This window comes from Marmota marmota, unplaced genomic scaffold (genome assembly GCF_001458135.2).
Source record: "Marmota marmota marmota unplaced genomic scaffold, marMar, whole genome shotgun sequence".
NCBI classification, from domain to species: domain Eukaryota; kingdom Metazoa; phylum Chordata; class Mammalia; order Rodentia; family Sciuridae; genus Marmota; species Marmota marmota.
Window position 1 is genome coordinate 15521651 of NW_026000174.1, and position 24476 is coordinate 15546126.

A 24476-nucleotide genomic window follows, 5' to 3' on the forward strand; every position below is an offset into this window, starting at 1 on the left:
CCCCCCCGCATTCTGGCTTCCTACTGAGCCAAATGTAGACTGCGACTGCGGTGGTGAACTTTTGCATCTTCCAGTCCACCCCATCCTGCTGTCTATCTCAGTCCTATCGGTGCTACATTGCCCACCTCAAGCCCTTCCTCTTTCAGAAACCTTACGCTAGTAATAATAGTTGTTCGACTTGAGGCTGACTGCTAGATACCTTTGTTCCTTGCCACAGTGTTGTGGAACAGATTGTGTTTTGTCTATTTTTTAAATGAGAAAATTTAATGCATGGGCAGATTAGATTCAGTGCCTGCCTATGGCCTCACAGCTAGTCGTGATTTAAACATGTAAGTACTTTTCTCACTACAGTTCACTGTGTGTTGATCTTTTTGTATCAGAATTCCCATGGACCTTAGAGACTGAACTGTACAGTATCGTGTTTAGTGAGTTGCCTTTTTGCCTATCTCTAGTTGCTTCACCTAGGCTGTGAGCCCTGTCATAGCAAGGTGGATGGCACCCTAGCACCTGCTTCACCATAGCATGTTACACTTGGCTGGCTGGGCCTCAGAAGGCACATGATACAGATAGTCTGACCCTACCCGTTGATTGATCGGTTGATTGAAACGTGTTTATTCTCCAAAAGCTGCCCAGCAGGAGAGCACAGCTCTAGGCAACAGCTGGGCAGACTGACTGGTCGCCAAGAGCCTCCATTCATGTGGATGGGAGGCCCAGGAAGGTTGCATAAGAATCCTCTTTGAGGCTGGGCTGAGCCTTCCATCTCAATGCTCTTTTGTTTGGGAGGATAGCACCCAGGCCTCCTGGGAAGTCTGTGTGTTTGACCATCCTTTGCAGATGGACAGTGAGCAGTAATAGGAAGTGAAGCACAAACAATTGAGGGAAGCCCCTGGACTTCCCAGGAGCTCAGAATCCAGCCTGCAGGGCAGGATCCTTTCCCAGTTCAGACCCCGTGGTTCAGTCATATCCACTACCTGGGTTAGACAGGATCCCAACACTTTGTCTCCAGCATTACTTCCTCTGCTTATTCATATCCACTGGTAGCTTCTCTGATGATCAGCATCTAGTCCTCTTGGGCACCTCTAGGTCTGAGGGGTTCTCTGCCTTCTAAGATAAGTAGATTCTGGTTGAACATGCATTCATTCGTTCTTTTTCTCATTTGAAATATAACATACCAGAAAATTTGACACTAGAGTATACAGTTCAATGAATTTTAATACAAGATTGTGCAACCGTACCATAGACTTATTTCAGAAAATTTTATCACTCTTAAAACAAACAAACAAAAATCCAGTGTCATTAGGAGTCATATCTCATTCTCCTGGTCCCCCAACCTCTGGCAATCACTGATCTACTTTGTCTCTATCAATTTGCCTAGTCTGGACATTTCACACGAGTGGAATTATCAGTATATAGCTTTTGTGTCTTATTTCTTTCACTTAGCATAACGTTTTCAAGATTCATCCATGTTGTAGCATGTGGTCAGGTCTTCATTCCTTTTTATGGCTGAGTAATATTCCATGTATGTCTGTCACATTTGATTTGTCCATTTTTCAGTTGCAAATATTAAGTTGTAAATTTTTAGCCATTTTGAATAAGGCTGCTGTGAATATTTGCATACAGGTTTTTTATGTGAATCTGTGGTTTCATGTCTTTGGGGTATATACATAGATGTGGAGTTGCTGGGTAATTTAGGAACTCCTTGTTTATGTTATAAGAACCCCCAAATTGATTTTCCAAAGTGACTGCAACATTTTACATTCTCAAGACTAGCGTAAGAGGGTTCCAGTTTCCCAAATCTTCTCTAACACTAGTTCTATCTATATTTTTTATTGTGGCCATTCTAATTTGTTTGAAGTGATATCTCATTATGGTTTTTATTTGCATTTCACTGATGGTGTATTGTGGAGCATTTTAATATGCTTATCGATTATTTGTGTATCTTCTTTGGCATTTATTCGTTGCTAGTGACCTGTCATGAACAATATGCCTCACTAAGCTTTGGGGAGGATACGAAATATATCACGACGATCTCTGCCTTTCAAGGAAGAGAATTATATTTAGTACATATAAGAAGGTAGGGCTTTGTCAACAAGGTGACCTTTAGTCTGTGCCTAGAGATAGAGAGCATTTGGACATAAGCAGCAGCTTTGTGGAAAGGTTTTTCTGGGAAGTACTGGTAATGTAAGTAAAGGCACTTTTACTTAACAGAAAATGGCTTTATCTTGTGATGAATTCTGAAGTAACGGTGTGTGAAAGCAGCTGGCATGGAACTTACATGGAGGACTATCATCCCTTGTGTGGTCCTAGCACTGTGCTCCAGGACTACTTGGCTCTGTTCTCCTATTCCTGACCTTTAAATACTAGGAGCTAGTGCTCCAAACTACATGAGCCTGATTCCCTAAAATGTTTTGGTGCCCTCTCTGAATTCCAGGAGGTGTGGCTGTTGTTGCGAGGACAGGGCAGTCATCCCTTTGCTGGAGATCTTACGCTTCTATAAAAATGGCCTGAGCTTCCATTTGCTGCTTTTGGCAGCTGCACTACATTCCTAGGTTCTGTTAAGCTTCCTGAGGACCTAGGTAGCTTGTATTCCATGAATCGGATTTGTTTGCCAAGCTTGCTTTAAGCCAAAGGCAAGGCCAATTTGAGGTATGGTTTTGCCACATGAATATGAACGTGTTGGTGGTAGTATGGAGACTGCCAAGAAGAAAGGTAGGCTGGGCCTTTTTCATCCTGATACTAGAAGAAATCTCTTCCAGGGGAGAAGTTTTTAGGAAATAGAACTAATTAGAGTTTCTCCGTCTGCAAATAACTACCTTCTCACTTAAGGCTTTTCCTTCTTTATTATTTTCTGTCAACTGAAGTCCCATCAGATAACTGTGGTGCACTGTCCCATGCTAAATGTGAGAAGAAAAGAGTGACATGGGCTGTGTGCCTTGGAAGGCAGTGTGGTTCCTTAAAGAGTATGGGCTGCTGTCCCAAGCTGCCACTTACTAGTCATGGAATCTGAAGTCACCTACCCTCTGTGAGATGTAAGCTTCTTGTCTAATTCACAGGATCAAATGAGATCATAAATGTCAAGTGCCTGAGGCATAGCAGGCAGCTCAAGAAACATAAACTCTTGAACCCCATCATTTGAGAGCTTTGCTAGACATTAAGAGTCAAGCATGCTGCTGTTCTTGCTGATCCTATGCAAATATCTCTCAAGCATTCTTGACACTTACTACATTATTTGGGTTTTTTTTTTTTTTGCCATTTTCTCTCCCCCAGCTTTGCCTCAAAGCTCTGTGTAAGCAAGGTTCATGTCTGGTCTGTTGAGGTGCCCTTCGTGGGCTGGCTTCAAGGAGATGTTACTTGAGTTTTGTTGAATGAGTGGAAACCAACCTTTGCCATCCCCTCAGGGGCCAGAAATTATAATTGACTTTTCACAGTCTATTTACTGAAAAATCTTGTGGGGTTCTGGAACATGACGGTGGCTCAGGTGGCTCAGATGCCTACCTAGTTTGAAAAGTTTGAACCACTATTGTGTCTCACTGCCCTTTGCTCCAGCCCTGAACCCACTGTGGGGCCAGTAGGTGGCGCCTATAGCCCTTTGCCATACCTCAGTTGTCTGGTTAGACCTTTCATTTTCACCAAGTTACCAAGGTAACTTCTGAGTCTCTGGGACATGCAAATAGTCCTGCGCAGAAGTACCCAGGTGAGGGTGTCCTGAGTTATCACCTGAGTTATGGCTTTGGATAGTTGGATTTTCATGTTTTATTCAATCCCAGTCACTGCACATCTGACTAGGAATGCAGAGATGTTTGCCCTAGAAAGGATCCCAAGAGATCATTAGAGGAATCTGTGTTCTGCCATCCTTTCTGGAATAGCTCTGCCTCCAGGAAGTTATCCCTGTGGCTTTGTTGCTTTGGCCTGTGCTCACACATGGACCTTGCTTATATTTTAGCTGTTTGCTGAGTGTGTAACTGTCCAGTAAATGCCTCCAAAGCAAGGGTATGCAGAATCCATCAAAGTACCCTTGGCACCCTGCTCAGAGCCCTGAAACAGACAGTCCTCAGGAAAAGCTTGTGGAATGAATACACGAACCATAGGAAGAGGTACCTCAAGAAATTGATATCCACATTGAAGGGGATTCTACAAACAAACTTGCCTTTGTAAGGGGGGGAAAGTCATTATCATGAAAATCTCAGAAAGGCAGAGGAACTATTCTAGATGAAACTGAAGACACATGCAGTGTTTGATCCCAATATTGATCCTGGCTTGCATCTGGATCACAGGGGAGAAATTGCTATACAGGAATATCAGCATAATTGAAGATATCTGAATATAGGGAGTATATTAGATAAAAATAATGCAGTCATCCTTTGGTATCCATGGGGAATTGGTTCCAGGATCCCCCATGGATACCCAAATACACGGATGCTCAAGTCTTTTGTATAAAGTGGCCTAGTATTTACATATGACCTACACATATCCTTCCTTATACTTTAAAGTCATCTCTAGATTACTTATAATACCTAATACAGTATAAATGCTGTGTAAATGGCTGTTATATTTTTAGGGAATAATGATGACAAAAAGTCTTTATATGTTCAGTATAAATGCAGTTTGTCCCTCCAAATATTTTCTATGTGTAGTTGATTGAATCCCTGAGGGCAGAACCTGGGATACAGAAAAGCAACTATATATCAGTATTAAATGTTTTGAATTTGATCTTCATTGGTTTAGTGGTTCTGTAAGAGAATGTTCTTGTACTCAGAAATACATACTAAAGTATTTTGGGGTAAAGAGTCATAATGTTGCTGGGCATGGCGGTGCACGCCTGTAATTCCAGCTCCTTGGGAGGCTGAGACAGGGGGATCGTGAGTTCAAAGCCAGCCTCAGCAACTCAATGAGATCCTGTTTCTAAATAAAATTAAAAAAAGGACTAGGGATGTGGCTCAGTGGTTGAGTGCCCCTGCGTCCAATCCCCGGTACCAAAAAAAAAAAAAAAAAGGGAAAGAAAAAAGAGAGAGAGAGAGAGAGAGAGAAGAGACATAATGTCTGAAATTCACTCTCACATGGGCTAGGGAAAAGGGGAAAAAAGGAGTGAGTAGGAAAACAAATGAAGCAAATGTAAAGAAGAGATGAGTGACGGATATATGAAGGGTTTTTTGGTGTTATTTTTGTAACTGCTCATTAAGTTTGAAAAAAATTAAGTTTAAAAAAGAATCATCTGTGCTTTCTAATGAGTACCAAGTTTCTGGAAGAGAGATGGGTCAAAGAATGGTCATCTGGTGTTGGTCTTTATTCAGTTAACCCAACAAGTGTTCATTGGGGTTGTGACTAAGCTCCTCCGCTGTGTGACTTTGAACAAGTAGAACAATTGTTATCACAGCAGGTAACATTTTGAAAATATAAGTGGTTTCATGTATATTACTTACTTTGGTCATCTCAGCACCCTTATTTTTTGGTCTGGCAGGCTGATAAGGTGAGATGAATGAGGTTCAGAAAGGTTAGATGACCTGTTCACAGTCACACAGTCTGCCAGAGACAAATGCAGACTTCCTATCTGGGTCAGTCTTTTCAAGGGGGAGACCTTTTGAACCTATTTGTATGTACAAAGAAAAAAGTAGACTGATTCTGCAGGTTATCCTTCAAGTTCAGAAACTTCTGTGATAGGAAATAACCTATTATGAAGTGTGTGAGTACATTGCACCTACATTTGTTATAGATGCTGTGTACATACAAGACTCTTTCCTCTCACTGCTTACCCACTTCCCTGGATGTAGCACAGTGTGACAGAGTGCTGGGCAGCAGTCTCACTGGGAATAAGAGCATCTAGAGAGCTTCCTAGAAGACAGGTCTTGAGCTGGGCCTCAGAAGAAGGTATTCAGTTCAAGTAGCCAATGTGAAAGAGGCCAGAGAGGCTTTGTGTTTATGTAGTCAGATCACCAGGCCCCCTGCCTAAAGTCCCCTGGCCCAGGCTGGTGTTCTCTGAGAAGCAGCCTTTCCAGTTCCCCGCCCCCAGTCTTGCCTAGCTGGGAGATAAGGCACAGATGGAGGCTGCCTGGGGATTCTAGCCCCTGGGCACCTTGCCTCTGCTCAGACAGTGGGCCTGGTGCTGTTATTACTGTAAACAGGGCCTTCTGCAAGGCTCCAGCCAGGGTCCTGCTGCCCAGATAGTGATCATGATTGAGTCTGCATGGCTCAGTGCTTCCAGGCTTCTGATGCAGGTGGGACAGGGCTCCCCATGCTTCAGCCCCTCCCCAGCTGCAGCTGAGGGCCGGTTCATGCCAAGGATTCGGAAATCAGTTGGAACAATGCATGATTGAAGTTCACTGGCCGCTTTGTATTGATTGGTCATATAAAAAAAGAAAAGAAAGAAATAAAAGTCAAGTGGTACCTCCCTCCCTGAGTGGAAAAGCTAGTTAGCCAGAATTACTTAAAACTGCTCCTATCTTCCTGTCTGGGACTCTTTCCCTCCCTCCCTCAAATAACAAGCCTGAGGATTGGCCTTTCTTTGAAAGTCTTGTTGAGTGGCATGTATACTAGGAATCCATTTCTCAGTTTTCATTTTCATGCTACGTATATTTAGAATTTAGATTTTAGAACTGTTAGGATTTCAGAAATTATTTCATTCAATTCTCTTGTTTGACTGCAGAGAAAAATAAGGTCCACAGAGACAGTTTTATCCTAGGCCACACAGCTAGTTACTTATAGAACCATGACTGGAATCCATGACCTCCAGCCCTCAGACCTGTGTCCACAGGTGTCCTCAATCCTGAGACTGAGGAGCCTCCTACATCTGCAGAGGAGTCTAAGTTCTTTGGACAAGGTAGACATACCGTTATGAGACAGGTGATTTCCAACACAGGCCCAGAAGTAGTGGTGCAAGATTGATGTAGGCAACTGCTGTGGACATATGTTCATTCACACCCCAAGCCCTCCTGTGTACCGGTTGCCACCGCAGGCCCAGGAATTACGTTGTCATTTCTAAAGGGACATGCTTGCTCCTGGGGAGTGATCTAAGTGAACAGTATGATGACTGTATTGATACAGGTTAGCACAGGGGATTGTGGCAGCAACATGGCCATCTTAGACATGACTTCTTAGAAAGTATAGGATTTTTTTTTCCCTCAAAGTTATTTTTTTTTTAAGTAAAAGAAAGGTCATTGTTATAAAAACAACTGAACTCCACACAATACAGAAGCTTTTACAGCAGAAAGTGAAAGTTTGACTCATCTCTCCTTTTCAGATCAGAGGTGATAATTTACCTCTTGGTCTCTGGCCTGCTGGCTCATCTGGATCCCTGCTGGCTGGAAGCAGCCTTCATGGTTTTTCCTGGGATTTGTTCCTCTCCTGTGTAATCTTCAACCCTTGGGCTAGGGAACCCTTCCTTGTTCTGCCACTGCTCTTGCTTGGGGGATTTTAGATGGTTCTCCATCCACAGATAAGTTCCAGCTTGCACTGTATTCCAAGTTCTTTTGTATATTATTCAGTTTACCCTATCTCCTCCTCTTCTTTTTTTTTTTTTTTCAACTTTATTTATTTTTATGTGGTACTGAGGATCCAACCCAGGGTCTTGCACGTGCGAGGTGAGCAGTCTACTGCTGAGCCATAACCCCAGCCCCCTGTCTCTTCTTTAAGATGGTGTAAACCCCAACTGGAAAATGGTAATGGTATGGGCTCTTCTATTTGTACAGTGCTTTATTGCATACCACGTGTTTTCAAACATTTTGTCTCATCCACTCTTCATGGCACCCTAATATGACATGTAGTAAGACTAGTGGGATCATCTCCATTTTTTAATAGATGTGGAAACAGGCTCAGGGATCAGTAGCTATCAGTTACACAAGGGAACAGAGTGCAGTTCAGATTGGGTAGGTCACTCATTTGTCCCACGGCTTCTCATGTAGTAAGTGGCAGAGTCTCAATTTGCTCTTTCAAAGATCTTCCCTATGTTACTGCCTGAGAGGTAAGCAAAAGCTGGGATCCACCTCTGGATTTCTTCTGTGGTTTCCTGTGCTCTCTTGAAGCCACCTCCAGTGAGTTTCACCCTCCACTGCCCTGCCAAGCAGGAGAGCTAGTTCATTAGGGAAGGGCCTTCCACAAGTGTGGAGTCAGCCCAGAAAGGCCTGCTGTGTCCACCCCAACTCCCAGCCCAGCCCAGGCTGTTCTGCCCTGAGTGGCAGCCTGCATTAAGCATTCTACTCATCATCTCAGGGATGATGGAATCCTAACCTTTTCGGAGACACCGTGCTCTGTCACAAGCATTGCTCTTTTTAAAAGAGATTAATTCACTTGCCGCATTTTGTCCATTGGTGAAAATCACAGGGGAGAGCAAGGGTGGCTTTCTTAGGCCTCAGAGGCCTTTCAGCCATGCTCAGCAGGCAGCCAGCCCCCAGCTGCCTGGGACTTTGAAATGACTGCCCGCTGGGCATTCACTTGCAAAGCAACCAGTGAAATGGGGGAGACCTGGATTGTGAAATTCTAACTTTTTGGGCTGCTCTACACAGAGGGGAAAGAGGGGAAGGGCCTACCCTGCTCTGTAAGAGGAAAAGTTGCTGTGGTGGTGGTAACGTTAGCTCTGGTCTTCCCTCAGTTTGTCAGGTGCACCACTCCTTACAGAGTTCTACCATGTGGTATCTCTGTGGTGTCTCTCAATCCTGACAAACATCTTACAGAAGTCTCCTATTTCATAGCTAGTAAGTGACAGAGCCAGAATCTGGACTCCAGCCCTTGAACTCCAGGGTTGTTGATTTTTTCCATCAAATCTCAAGCCCAAAATGTTGCAAAGAATGATGCTCAGCCAGGAACCTGGGCAGGGTTTGGAAGCCGGAGTCTTACTGAAGAAGACCATGGTTTGCCTTCTGTGAATGACCTCACAAGTTTGTAGAGCTCTTTTCTGAGTTTTTCAGTGCTGTTTCCCAAAACTCATGTGGATTTGACAGGGATTGTGATCCTCAGTGCATCTATGAAGAGACTGAAGCTTGGCAAGATGATACACCTGATTAGGCTATTAGAATGATAGGTGGCAGAGCTGAAACTAGAACCTAAGCCTCCTGACTCTCCCCTGTGTTCTTTCATTGAAATGCTAGCAATTTGAGGGAAGCTGCCTCTGCCAGCTATCCCTTTTTTTTTAAAAAAAAGAAAACCCTGCAATGTACAGAAAAGAAAGCCTCTAAACACAAATATTCATATCAGTAGCACAAAATTCCTGGTGATCATCACAAATTAAAACAATAATGTAATACCTTTTGTACACATTAAGACTGGGATTGGCTACTGCTAAGTATTGGCAGGGAGAGTGTGTACAGGAATACCCCTTCCTGATAGTGGGAGGGCAGATGCAGCAGCTATCCTGTAGAGGACTCTAGCACTATTTAGCCACATTAAGTACTCACACAGCCTATGACCTAGGGATCCCACTCCCAGTACATGTCCTAAGGAAATACACAGTTCCAAAGGGGACATGTAAGAGAATGTGCTTTGAGCATTGTTTTTGGTGGCTGGGAGATGGTGGCTACCTGAGTGGGTATCCCTGGGACAGCAGCAAGGAAATATTTGGTGAATTATACTCATCCCCTTTTCCTCATTTTCTATTCATCCCCTTTCATTTTTTTTTTTTTTTAATTTTTGTGCTATTGGGGATGGAACCCAGGGACTCTCTACCTACTGGAATACATCCCCAGACCTTTATATTTTTTTTATTTTGAGATCTAGCTAAGTTGCTGAGACTGGCCTTGAACTTGGCAATTCTCCTGCTTCAGCGTCCAAATTTGCTGAGATCACAGGATAACCGGAGTGTGTTACCACACCTGGCTATTCACTCCCTTTCAAATGCAGCCTGCTTAAGTTATTAGGTTAATTTTGTTATTAATTTTGCCCAAAAATCTTGAATGACAGCCTCATTGTCTTTAGTAAAAGGCTAAAGAATGACAAATGGGTTTCTTCTTTATTGCCAGCTTCAGTTGAGCAGTGGTAACTGGGACCTGTGTTGAGGAAGATTCTGAAGCTCTTTCAGTGACTCCACAAGAAATGGCTGCTAGGGGAGATTTGTGATTTCCTGTCTTAGATTCAGGATGTTGGACAGCAGTATGCTTGCCAGGCATTTATCAATGCTTTAGACTGCATTATCTTAGGCCCCAATATTGACTTCATGGGGGCTTGTACCCCTGGATGTTATGTGTAAAATAATAATATTTGAATGTGTGTGTGCTCCTATGCACCTATTTTGTAGAGAAATTTGATCATATTCTCAAAAGAGTTCACAACTCAAAAAGGTTTATGTTGGCTGCCCAACCTAGACCAGTGTTTGAGGACCTGTGACTGCTCTGCTTGCCTCAGCAGCTGTCTGCTTCTCTGCTGTGACCTGTCATCCAGATGGATCTGTCTTCTGGTCATTGAATATCCGTCCATTCCCTGCTTCTCTATCACATCCTGTTCCTTTTGCCTTGACTGGTATTACTTGCCTCCCTCTTCCCTACACTCTCCCATTCTTTTCAGCAGAGTTCTAGTCTTTCAGCTCAGAAACCTCTTTTTTTCTTCAGCCTGCCCTGATTTTCTGACCCTTTCTGGACCAGAGAAGTGAGGCCTTCTACAACATTATAATTAGGATCAGAACTCTGCCCAGACTCTGAAGCTTCAGAACCACACACTTCCATGGTACCATGTGGTCTGCTGACCTAGGAAGAGGGGGTTTTAGATTTTGTCTCACAGAAAATTCATCCCCAGGATTCTTAGCCTAATTAACATCTACTGCTACTGGAAATTGTTTCCTCATAAAAGAAGTTTAACAGTATGTGGTATAAGGCTCCAGGTCTTCATCTAAAGAAATCCCCAAACCAGAGGTGAGAGGTGAGGGTTTCTCCACCTCCTGTAACTATTCCCTCACAGTTTGGGTTCCAGGTGTACCACATCTCTTGTAGGACCTCATATACCCCTGGCCTTGCTCTCTGAGTGAACAGGCTGCACCTCTGCCTGGAACACCTGATCCTGTTTTATGTGGCTAATTCCCCTTTATCATCACCTCCCCTGAGAGGTCTTCTGGTCACCAAGGCTGGGTGGGTTCCCTTGTTGTGCTCCTACAACTTCTAGACCCCATTCGTAGCGCTCTTGACATGCGTAGTCTGTGCTTGGTGGGCTGTCTCCCTCTCAGGCCGTAACAATACCTGTCTCAGTCACTGCATCAGGACACATGGCCCTCAGAGCTGAATGAGTGGACAGATACATAGTGTTTCTTACCATCCTTCCAAGCCTTGTTTGCTTGATTACTTTAGCTGCATAGACATTTTATTTGGCTTGGTCCAGAGGAGCATTTACTACAGACTGTGGAATAAGAATGGTGCTAGGACTCAGACCAAAGCCTCTGGGCTCTGCCAAGTGCCCATTTGGCTAGACCCACTGCAGTGTAGACAGCCTCTCAGCTCCCTTAACCCTCTTTTACTAGTCCCTCATAAGGACATCCTGCCTGATGGGTGAATCATAGTCTCAATTTTCAGTCTCTTCCTCTGCTGGTGCTAGTCCTTGATTTCCTGCTATCCTGAGTCCTCCCTTCACTAGCTTGTATGCTTCCCTAGAGCATACCCCATGTCTTCACCTCACTTGGATCCAGAATTCAGCACAGGAGCAAAGCACATGCCATTGGTTTGTTGAAAGCAATTTAGGCTTTGCCATTCTTGTTTCATGGAGCCAACATGTCTTTGGAGAAAGGGTGGTGAGGGATTTGTTCAGAAGGAGTCCACTTATAAAGTCATTACCAACCTGGATTTCAGTCACTGACTTGCCCCTAAACTAGCTGTGCGACCTTGAGTGATTTTTTTCCCTCACTGAGTGTTTCTTTATCCATGAAAAATAATACTATTTTACCCTCCTTAAGCTTATGTGGAGAGCAAGGAACTCATAAGTATAGAGTGCCTGGGGCAGTTCCTGCTCCTGCTGGGTGCTGAGTAATCAATGGTTCTGTATATTCCCCATCTCTACCCCATACCACAGGGCCTCCTGTTTTGGGGACCCAGAATTCAGATTTTTAGTGGTATACTTTAAAACCCTGGGTTTGTTAATTTACTTGACAATTAGTGAGCTCCTCCTATATGCCAGGTGCTGATGCATAGATTAAAATAAGATCTCTGTGGGCTTTCCTAGGAACCTGATCTAGCATTTCTAATGTTCTTCCCATCTTTCCTCAGGCTGAAAGATTTGCAGTTTCCAAACAGCCACAATACAGATAAACTTGAGAAATGTGATCCATTTGTAAACTGGGAATCACCTGAATAAGACACATGGGTAGGCATTCTAAGTTAGGCAAAGTGAAATTAAGGGGAAGGAGGCAGAGCTGTAGCCCAGGTGAGTCAAAGAAAGCTTCCCAAGAAAGAGTCCACAGGCCATGTTTGTGAAAATTTTTCTCTGCCTCTTTTCAGGCTATTATCAGAAGGTGCAGATGTCAACACGAGGCACAAACTTGGCTGGACAGCACTCATGGTGGCAGCCATCAACCGAAATGACAGGTAAGAATCTCCCTCCACACAGCCTCCCTAGCTCTTTGCAAGCTATGTTCCTGACCACTCTCTCACCCTTGCCTTCCCCTTGCTGTGTTATCCAGAGGCAGGGACATGATTGAGTCTCAGGTTCCAGACTTTACCTGGTGCATTGGATTGGATAGTGGATGTGGAAAGGGAAGGTATGACTTTGGATCTTGATTCCATTATTAATTGGCTTTGTGACCTTAGGCAAGGTCATTTGCATTATCCTAGCATCCAGATGTTTGAAAGCCTGTTGTAAATGGTTAAGTGTATATGTGTTGGTTATCATCATGTTCTTACTGTCTATAGACTATCCATGTTAAGAAGCCGGCAGTCACTTTCTCTAGCAATGGCTCCACTAGGTGCTTTTTCTTTGGAGGTTCTGTTGGAAACTAGGAAATGTGGGGGCCTTCCTTCCCTCCTATTTAAGGTTGTGCTACTTTCCACCTATGCCCATTCCTTTAGGGTTGTAGGTATTGTGTAAAAATCAAAAGTGGTGCATCTTGCATCAGGAGTTATCTCTAATTTTCACAGCTACCCCACAGAATATGTATTGTTATACTCATCTCCAAACTGAGAAAACTGAGCCCAAAGAGAAAAAGTGATTTGTTGGAAGTCATACAGACAGGTCTTAGAACCTGGCCCGATGGCTTGCAAGATAGGTGTTGTGTACTTTATCTCACTGCTGTTTCTTCATGCCACAGCACAGACTATTGCTGGACACTGCCTTTCCATCCCAATTTGTTCTGATTTTTGCCCCAGGGTTGATATAATTCTGATGGCATGAAGTCTACATTCACTGTAGCTATGATTGTGCAAAGGAATTAAGTACAAAAAGTGCTGGGCACAGTGGTGCACACCTGTAGTCCCAGCTACTTGGGAAGCTGGGGGCCAGAGAATTCCAAGTTCTAGGGCAGCCTGGGCAACTTAGACCCTATCTCAAAACAAAAATTATTTTTAAATGTTCAAAAAGGGATGCTTTCAAAGGAAACAGACTGAGCACTTTAGTAGCAGCCACTGAAATTCATAATTGGGGGTACCAATTTTAATTCTCCCTTCAAGGTTTTTCAGGCCTTTTTCTGCCAATATCAGCCACCTTTGAAAGGGTCCTAAATAGGGAGGAAAGCTGCAAAACTTGAATTTAAGAGTATAGGGGTGAACTGTCTCAGATTATCCAAGAAACTTAGCTGTTCTTGAAATAGATTTATTTCACTATTTCTTTATCATGAACTTGTTCTCAGTCACTCCGTTTCCTTATTTGCTGTCTTTAGCTCCAAGCACTCACTTTTTCTTTAAAAGATAATTGGTATATGCTGGAGGTATAGCTCAGTGGTAGAGCACATGCCTCACATGCTCAAGGCCCTGGGATCAATCCCCAGCACCCCCCCACACACACACACACACACTCACACTCAAAAAGTGGAAAAAAGATAATTGATACAAAAAGGCTCTGTGGTTGAGAGACCTGAAATCCAGTCTTGATCTGATCCTCAGTTGAATTTCAGAACTACATGGACACCTGTTTGCCCACAATACATTAATTCTACAAACATTTAGTAAATGTCTGTCTGAGTCAGGCCTTGTGCTAGGTCTTTGGATAATCAGAGACCTTGGAGAGCTCACAGTCTAAAGTGGAAAAAGAAATGGAAGTAAAGCGACTTTCTTTGTCAGCAGAGTAGAATCTCACTGTGTTCTTTTAAGAATTACATTAGATGGGCTGGGGATATAGCTTGTTGGTAGAATGCTTGCCTTGCATGTACAAAGCCCTAGGTTCGATCCCTGGTACCACAAAAAAAAAAAAAAAGGAAAAGATTACATTAGGTAATTTGTGTGCTACAGATTATAAACGGTGCGGTGTTATTGCTATGTTAGACTTGTCTACACAAGTCTATTCTCCATCACTCATTCTCCACCCTAGTCACCAGTCCTCTTCCCTAGCTTTCAGATGTCTCCATCTATAAGGAGTAGCTGGTGATAAAGGAGGAGATATGTTCCCTTCTGGGTATAGTATTTTCAGAGTTGAGACTGAATAGGAAATAACAATACACTTAAGAGTACTGTCAATTAGTGATCAGATAACTAGTAGATGTGCTTTTGGGGACACTTCTCTCTGAATCTAATGAGTTGTTGGTTTAACTGATTGCTCTGTCTTTATCCAGGAGCATTAGCAAATCAGTGATGCTTGTTGAGCAAAGTGAGAGTGTTGGCTTATATTTATTTGCTTTGGTTCCTAGAACAAATAACTAATTTTTAAAGCACTTTGTGCCCTCCTTTTCTTCCAGTATTCAAGGAGAGCAAAGTTTTATTGAACTGAGCATATTCTTGGGTTGAATTTTTAAATTTTTTTTTGTAGTTATAGATAGATACAATGCCTTTATTTTATTTATTTGTCCTTATGTGGTGCTGAGGATCCAACCCAGAGCCTCAAACATGCTGGGCAAGAGCTCTACCACTGAACTACCTCATCTGCTCTTGGGTTGAATCTATTTATTCATATCACAAAACTTTTGGGGGCCCCTACTATTAAGTACTGTTGTAGGTACTTGAAATAACATCAGTGATAAACAGACAAAATCCTTGCCAACACAGAGCTCATTTGTCTGTTGGTTGTGGTTCTTGGGTGGAGTGAGGCATGAGCAGACAATAAACAATAGGTATAATACAGAATTAAACTGTTTAAGACATGAAACTGTTAAGAAGTACTATGGAAAAAGGGAAATGTAGAACTTGTGAAAAGGGGAGTATCAGGAGTACATTGTTCAGGGTGTGTAGGCCCATACTATTGTTTTTTCCTTGTTAGAATTGTACTGATTCTCCCCAATAAATCCCCAAATCATTCTGGAATCACATTGGCCAGACCTGAAATGCCACCGGCTTTTGAATTGGGTTTGGATGAAGGGAAGACAGAAGGGTAGCACCCCTTGATTTGAGGCTGAAAGCAGAAAACCTTTACCTCATTTAGAATGTTGTCAGTCCCTGAGTTCAAAGAGAGACTCCAAGAGTAGCCCACTCACCTCACCCTCATGTTCCTGCTTGATGTTTTAAGTCCTTAAGGATATAAAATACAATATCCTCAAATCTTTAAGATTAACTTTTTACAAACTTTATTTCTTTATGTATTTGTTATTTTATTTAGTTTTGAATAGTCAATTTTTAAAAACGCAGAAACAACTTACAATATATTCCCTTTTATTTCTAAAGAGAGTTTGAAGTGACTTAAATAGAAATAGAAATATACACAAGAGAGTTAAAACTGGATGAAGATCAGAAATTGTATTGGTAAAAGGAAAGATAATTGTATCAGGATTGAACAAGAGGTTTTCTTTTCCAAAAATATGTTCATTGTTTTTGTAAAAACGGTATAGAGAAGAAAGTGACAGTCACCTGAATTCAGTCTTTCTAGACATTGATAATGCATATTATGGATATGCATTATAATTTCATGTAAATGGTACTATGCTGTACTCACTATAAATTAGATAGAGAAACTGAATATTAATCTACATTGAAGTTTCCTGACAAGACAAAAAAGGCTTACAGAGTTTTGGTCAGAACTTTGTTCTGACATCTTTTATATTATCTTATGCATCCAGCAAACATTTTTTAGAACTATCCTGTGTCAGATGCTGATGTGCTTGGCCATGGGGCTTTCAGAGAATAAGCAACCATAGCCTTTGCCCTAAGAAGCTTACTTCGACTACTGACATCAAGGACTGGAGTAATGTGGCCATTGTCCTCAGTAACCATTCTGCCAAAGATTTTCCAACAATCTACTAGGACAGCCCTTTTGCCAGCCCCAGTAACAGCTTGGGTGTAATATTGACTCAAGCAGTAGTCATTGAGGCCTGGCCCCTTTCTCCACAGTGAGCCCTCCATAAGCCTCATGCCACAAGGCACTTGTTTAGCCTGAGTCTGGGTGCCTCATTCTGTGTTGCACTTTGACCTACCCTAGCTAAAGGCTAAGCCACAGGGTCCCAGGATGATCACTGTGACTTAGCATAGCCTTCACTGGCTAGTGCAAATATACCCAGCCTTCAGCTAAATTCAATTAGTCTTTTTTTAAGAAGAGAAAGAAATCCAATTTTACTAAACATGGACAGACGGTGGAAGGCACTTTGATGTTACAACCTCTCAGTGATGCTTTACTTAGTCACAAGTTCATAAGCAAGAAGGCTTAATTACTTGGGAAAACACAGGATTAAAACTGAACACAATGACTGAGTATCCGCTCTCGGGCGACTTGATTCGAACCCAGGCACCCAGTTCGTGTGTGGTGCAAACTTTGATGTATGCTATGACAAGCTGAAAGTCATGATCCCCTTGGGGAAGCTCCTTCAGATGGCATTTGCAGGATGTGTAGGCGGAGAAGCAGGGTCTGCCAGGCCTGTTTGCTCAACTTTGATGTCCAAGCAGCCACAGGCCCCACTATTTGCTCTTTTACTGAGGGATGGATTGGGAGCCTCCTACCTTTCCCAATGGACAATGGCCAGCAATGGAGTGTGACGACTGTTGACCATTCCAGGAATCTGGTGGACCAGAACAGGGCTTTGGGAGGTGCAGAGCCTGGGGGGCCAAAAGCTGTTTGTAGGACAGTCATTTCTCCAGATGTAGCTTTCCTCAAAGCCCTAGTGATGGTTGGGTGCTTGGAGTGGAGATAAAAATAGTCTTATGAGTTTTTTTAGCAAATACCAAATACTGCTGTCCAGTAGCCCTAGGGTATTTATAAATTGGAAGTTTAAGTCTTTCCTATTCCCTTCATCAGATAATATGTGCAGGGAATAGTGGTGTAGAAGAAAAGTAGTATGATTCAGGTCCTTCTCATTTCTAGTACTTCAAAAAAGAAGCTTTCAAAACACACTATCCGATTAAGGGATAGTATCTAGAATATATTTTTAAAATGAACAAATCAACAATAAAAAGACAATCCAATTTTTAAAAAAAGACTGAGCAAAAGATTTGAGCAGACATTTCTCCAGAGAAGTAGTAGATGGCAAGTATGCACATGAGATGACATTCAGCATGAGTAGTCATTAGTGAAATGCAAATTAAAATTGCAATGAGATACCACAACATACTTAGTTCAGTAGCTAAAATTTAGAAAAGCTAACCACATCAAGTCCTGACAAGAATTCAAAACAATTCTCATCCATTGTTGATAGGAACGTGTAATGGTATAGCCACATTAAAAAACACTTTGGCAGTTTCTTACATAGATTAAAGCATATATTCACCATGTAGTCCAGCAGTACCAACTCTTAGATATTTGCTCAAAAGAAAAAAGACCTGTATGCAAATATTTATTGCAAGTGTCCATCAGCTAGCAAATGGACAAATTGTGGTACATCCATACAATAGAATAATACTCAGCACTAAGAAAAAGCAGCTATTCATACATACAACAACATGGATGAATCTAAAAAGTCTTATACTAAGTTAAAACCAACACAAAAAGCTATCTACTATAAAATCCCATTTATTTGACATTTTCTGGAAAAGGCAGTACTCTAGAGAAAGAAATCGGACTAGTGATTGGGTTTTGGAGTAGAAGGAAAGAATGTAAAGGAACTTTGGGGTAATGGAAATATTCCAATCAACCCATGCAACACATTTCTTTTGTGGTACAAACTTGGATGTGCTCTGATAAGCTCAAAGTCTTGATAACGGTGGTGGTTTATGATTTTGTATAATTATTAAAATTCATTAAGTTACGTATCTTTAAAATGATGAATTTTACTGTGTATAAGTGATATTTCAATTACCTGAATTTAAAAACAATTTTTTAAAGCTGCCATACCTCTCCCAACTTTCATTATTATTACAACCAGTGGCATACCGAGAATCAAAATTAGTTCATATTATTAACAATCACCCGGAATGTTTTCAATTCTTATTGTTGATGGTATCTCACATTAGTGTACTATGTATTCACGAACAGAATGAAGATTTGTGAATTCACACTATCAGTGACATCATGAAGTGTATCATAACTGATGAATAGTGATAAAGTTTATCTTACAAATTATGTACAGTGTGCATACATAAATTCACAAAGCTTATGATTCTTCATTCCAGCAAGGAGAAAGTCTGGGGTGCAGGACTGCAAATGTGCCTTTCTCACATCGTTCTTGGGCTCCTTACCTTTAGGCTGCCAGCAGGAAAACCCCTATTTTATGATCCATGTGTTTCAAGAACCAAGATCCATAAAGAGAATGGTGATGTGGGGACATTCGGGTTTGAGGCTACCTGGGCTTGCTGGTTCCTTTCTCAGGCTCCTGCCTTGGAGAAGGTAGGAACTGCAGGCAAAGCATGAAGCACCAGAACTATTTGAAATTCCCCATGAGAGTCTCCCTCCCTCCTCCTGCTTCTGCTCCCGGAGTACATTTCATCAGCATCGCATCGGAAGGACTGGTTCCCGGCATTGCCTTCCCTGCTTGGCCCGGGTCCCCAAGGAACTGAGCTAATGAGTGGATAACACGCATTTGCCAAGGCCTTCCTGGATGTGGTACCTGGGCTTTGTTAATTTTAAAATGCTGCCATCCTTGGCTGAAGACCATTTAATTCTCTCTCATAGCAGTCCATTTATTTTTAGCATTTGCTGTTTTCCCTCCACTTTACCAAGAGGAGAGGAGCATTAAGCCCTATCTTTAAGAAACCAGTAACCCAAGCCAGATTGCTGTCGTGCAGGAGAGGTTCTCTGGACCTTACTTTCTGGGACACAACAGCTCCACAGGTGATCATAAAACCAGAGCTGATGCTGTCCTTGCAGCTAGACCTCTGTTAGCTTCCCTGGGAAGCTCTCCCTTATTGTTGGCTGGCCAGAGGCAAAGCAGGTAGGGCACTCCTGCACCTGTGCTTGAATGTGGATTCTTAGGGATCTTAACCACATGGAGGTCCTACCTTAGGGGTGTAGAGTCCACAGCCTATGCAGCAGAGTGGTGCTTCCTTCTATCCAAGGAGACAGCACTTTATGCTTTCTGATCTCCAGACCATATTCTGATGGTAGCTATCATGATTGGTGCCTTGTGATTGTGTCAGGGCCATGTGAGTTCTTCCTGTGGTGGCTATAATCCTGAGGGCAATCCTGAAAGGGGGAGGTATTATCATCCCTGTCTTATAGATAGGGGAAATGAAGCTCAGAGATGCCCAGAGTTGTCCAGTAAGTGAAAAGGGGGACCCAGGAATTTGACTGAACCCTAAACCTTTATTCTCACCACTGGACTACACTATGTCTACAAAGGTTGGGAGGAAGCCCATGGATGGGCCAAAGGATGCTGAGACCAGGAGTCAAATCAGCTCATTCAGGGTTTCTTGATGACCCACTATGTACTGGATGATTTTGAGAAGTCTAAAAACAAACCACTCTTGTTCTCAAAAAGCTAATAGAGGGCTGGGGATGTGGCTCAAGCCATAGCGAACTTGCCTGGTGTGCGTGCGGCCCGGGTTCGATCCTCAGCACCACATACAAAACAAAGATGTGTCCACCGAAAACTAAAAAATAAATATTAAAAAAAAAAAAAAATTCTCTCTCTCTGTCTCTCTCTCACACACACACACACATACACTCTCTCTCTCTCTCTCTCTCTTTAAAAAAAAAAAAAAAAAAGCTAATAGAAAGAGATAAAACAAGTCCTACTTGGATCACAGAATGTGGTAGAATATGGTCAGTGCCACAAAGAAAACCACAGAGTGCTGTGGGGAGGTCATGCTATATAGAGGTGACACAAAAGGAGTCCCTTTCTAAAGAGTTGGACCTTGAAAGATGGACAGAATTTTATTGATAAAGGTAGAGAGTAGAGGGAATTTCTGGAAGAAGGATGAGTGTAAACACAGGCTCACAAGGGTGAGAAAGCAGGGAGAGCTAGTAGGAGGACCTGCAGGGTTTGGGGACCAGAGAATGCAAAGGAAAGACTATAACTAACCTTGGCCACAGCCCTGTCTGGCTGTGACAGTCTAGCATATGGAACAGTTGTGGGCTCTAGAGCCAGACTTCCTGGGTTCAAATATAAGCTCTACTACATACTAGTTAGGTACTTTGGAAAGCTCTTTCACTTTTCTCTGGTGGTTTCCTCAGCCGTAAAATGGGGATAATAAGCAGATCTACCTCAAAAGACTATTTTGAGGGTTAAATGTGTAGATACATGTAAAGCATTTAGAGTGGTGCCTGCCATACAGTAAATACTCTTTGAGAGTGTACCACTTTAGTTAATAGTAGCATAGTACTATAGTAGTAGAGCCTTAATTATTATTACTGATACTGCTGCCTAGTGTAGGTCATCCCAGAAAGAGTAAATAGCCTGCAGGTAAGCCTACCCTTGTTTAAGTGAGAATGTTACCTGTCTCTCATCAATAACTCGCAGGTGACTCAGAATCAGTAGGGCTTTGTTTCTTCTTCTTTTTCCAATCCTTTTTTTTCTTTTTTTAAATCTAAGAAGCTGGGCCTAGAACATGGGACCCCTAAGCAGGGTGTCTTGATGTGGGACTGGCTTTTGTCCCAGGTGGCCATCTGCCTGAAACAAGACTGTGCCCAGTATTTCCCAGCAAGGAAGGGTGGGTGAGGGTGCTGGCCACATGCCCAGAATGCCAACATCATACCCCCAGAAAAGTGTACTGGGTTTGACGTTTCTCCCACCACGGCTGCTATGGCCGATTATCTCTGAGTAACAAAGAATCATTTCTAATCCCATTTGGGATCGTTGTTCATGATAATCCTGTTTTGTAGTAATGATATTCCAATTCCAGCATGCACCCGTTTCTAGTTTGGCAGATGCATGCCTTGACCTCCAGCAACCCAAGATACTGCTCCCTGGAAAGCAGTGCCAGCTCATTTGCCTAAAGTGACAATCTCAGGGTACCCTTTCCCCCACTCCAGTGCCTTATCTTGTTCTGGGGTTCTGTGTTTAGTGTTTTCTTCATAGAAAGTGTCAGTTGGGGACAGGAAAGCATCCAGTTCTCATCTGGTTCAGCTGTTGGGGGAAGGCTGTTCATTTCTAGGGACTGTGATGCACTCCAGACACGTACGTCTTCTTTTTTGCTTTCTTTCATGTTACTGGGGATAGAACCCAGGGCCTCACACATGCTAGGCAGGTGCTGTACCACTGAGCTGCATCCCCAGCCCTCTTTCTATCTGTTGCCTCTCTTTTCTCTTTGCTAATGGTCATTTCTTTTTAGAGTGAGTTGTTCTTGTTGTTTTGTGGTACTTGGGATTGAGCCCTGGAGTGTTCTACCACTGAGCTATCCCCCACCCCTTTTTAAGTTTTATTTTGAGACAGGGTCTCATTTAGTTGCTTGGCTGGCCTGTAAATTCTGATCCTCTTGCCTCAAGCCTCCCAAGTTGCTGGGATTATAGGTATACACCACTGTGCCTGCTCTGTACCTTTTTTTTTTTTTTTTTAAATACTGAGAATGTAACTAAGGGTGGTTTACCACTGAACAATATCCCCAGTCCTTTTTATTTTTTATTTTGAGACAGGATCTCACTAACTTGCTGAGGGCTGACCTTAAATTTGCAGTCCTCCTGCCTCAGCCTCCCAAGTTGCTGGGATTACAGGCATGAACCACTGCACCCAGCTCTGTACCTCTTCTTTAAAAGACATTTTCTTTAAAAGCAGTGGTGCCATAAGCTGCTTGTTTCAATAGAGCTGCCAGGCTGGTGGGACAGAGGTCTGCAGTAGATATGGTGGATGTGCCTGGGTTTCAGCAAAGTATTTGGCTGTCTTTTGCGACATATACATGAATAAAATATGATGTGGGGAATAGAATAGTCAGATTAATAAATGGTGAATGACCTGGTTCATTGTTTATATATGAATGGACAGCAGACTGGAGAGCAGACTCAAGTGGTGAGCCATGGGATTCTGTTCTATTAAGTAGTTATATCACTGATTTCATTGAGGTCATTGATAAGTACCAAGCAAATTGGCAGATTAAATGAAACTTGTAGACATACTGATATGTTAGATGAAAGAATTGGGGATATAAAAAAATTATCTCAATGGGCTAGAGCAATGGTTAAATCTGTGTTGATAAAAATTAACAGGGGGCTAGTGGGATAGCTCCGTGAGGAGCACTTGCCTAGCATGTGCAAGGCACTAGGTTCAATCCCTAGCATCACCAAAAACAAATAAACAAACAAACAAAAAAGGGAGTAGTCAATAATTAGAACCAAAAACCAACTGTAAAATCCAAGGTGCAATACTTAGCCGTACTAAGAAATTTAAAGCCTAGGAACTAATTTAAAGTTTCGTGAGTCAACAGTACATCATCTAGGTCCCAGAAGAGAATTGATTCAGTAAATACTATTGTCCTATAAAGACACTGTGCGTGAGGAAATCAAGACACAGCCCATGTTTTGGGGAGCACACAGTCTAGTTGATGTAACATGGTAGTGAAGAACAGGGGCTCTGGAATGAGACGATACTTGGATATAAACCTCACTCTATCTGAGAGGGTACTTTTATCTTCCTTGTTTTCATTTGAGGTTTTGATCTCTGGGTAAAGAGGTCGTTTATCTTTGTAAACTCAAAACATTTTGCTTTCTTCTGTTTTTTGTGAATGGCGAAAGAATGGAAGCAAATAAAATTTTGCTGATTTTTTGAGGGGGGAAAAAAACCTCACTTTATCTTTTACTAGTTCTCAGTTTCCTAATCTGTAAAAGGGGAATAATAATAACAGCTACACTGCAAAGCTTAAAATGCACATAAAACTAGCTAGTGCATTTAACTTTCTGCATATAGGAAGTACATAATCGGTATCTGCAGCTATTATTAATATTCTTTTTGTTGTTGTTAATTTCACCCAGTCTAAGAGATATATCAGCCCCATCATACTTTGATGGGTTGTTTGCCTAGAGCAATCCTAATCTAGGCCTATGTTGTAGTAAGAAGTCCTAACAACTAGGTTCTGACCACATTGGCCCACAGATTTTCTGGCCACACATTATAAAAGATTGGAAAATATGGAAGTATATTTAGAGCAAGGTTGAGTGTACAAAATTGGGACTGTCCTGGAAAGCCTGTGATGATGGTGATCTTGATTGCTTGGCTCTTTATTTAATATATGATACTTTCCTTGAACCTTGCCCCTAATTACATCACCTTTGTCTGGGTCCACCACTGATTTTAACCCTTGTTCATCTCAGTCATACTCCCTTTTATCCCAGCTAGCTGTGACCTGCTTTACTTTAACTATCATCTGAAATTTCCACATTGCCTGGTACATAGTTGGGGCTCAGTAACATTGGGGTAGTCAAACAAACTATTGGATGGTCATATAGGGGAGCACCTATATGGCTTAGGGAATTGTGCATCAGGTTTGGACCCAGGCTGTTCTGGATTTAAATCTTGGTTCCTGTACTTACTTAATGTGAACACTGGGTAATTCATGTTATCTTTCTGAACCTCAATTTACTCATTTGTAAAATGGAACTAATATCTCATTGCAAGTTGTTACAAAGTTCTGAAGAAGTCATTGTACATCTAACATATTGTGGCTGCTTTATGGTTATGAATGATTATTGATTTTGAGGTAAGTAAATAAAGATTTTTATCCTCATTTGAGGAAATTGAATCACATTTTGACACAGGGTACCCTACCTGCTACCTAATCCTTAATTCATTTCCTAAGGAAACTGTTCTCCCTGCCCTCTCTTTCCCCAGCTCCTGCTCCCATGCCACCAGGCTTCTAGAGTTAACACATGCCAATGCTTTTAGTCAGGCCACCCAGCTTTCCTGACCAGCCAATAGACCAGGTTACTGAATGAGATACAGCTCATTTGACTTTCTAGCAAAGCTCCTGAACTGTGACCTCTTGGCTTCTTCCCCTCATTGAGGTGTGCACTGGATTGAGAATAGGTCACTCTTTGTCTTCAGGCCTGTGACACTCATCATAGTGACACTGTGCTTTAGATGTGGGGGTGGGTAAGGGGAGGAGGAGAAGAAGCATCTTCTGAAGCTCAACATTGTGTGGGGGACGACCTGG

The 24476-nt window shown here is 42.3% G+C and overlaps 1 protein-coding gene across 1 annotated transcript in view; it reads left to right on the forward strand.

Annotated features, from left to right (window-relative positions):
* Positions 1–24476, forward strand: part of Clpb (caseinolytic mitochondrial matrix peptidase chaperone subunit B) — a 144298-nt gene that overhangs the window by 15445 nt on the left and 104377 nt on the right. The window contains exon 3 of the mRNA XM_015477476.2: positions 12399–12485. Within this exon, the coding sequence (XP_015332962.1) occupies positions 12399–12485 (87 nt within the window). The remainder of the gene's footprint in view (positions 1–12398; positions 12486–24476) is intronic.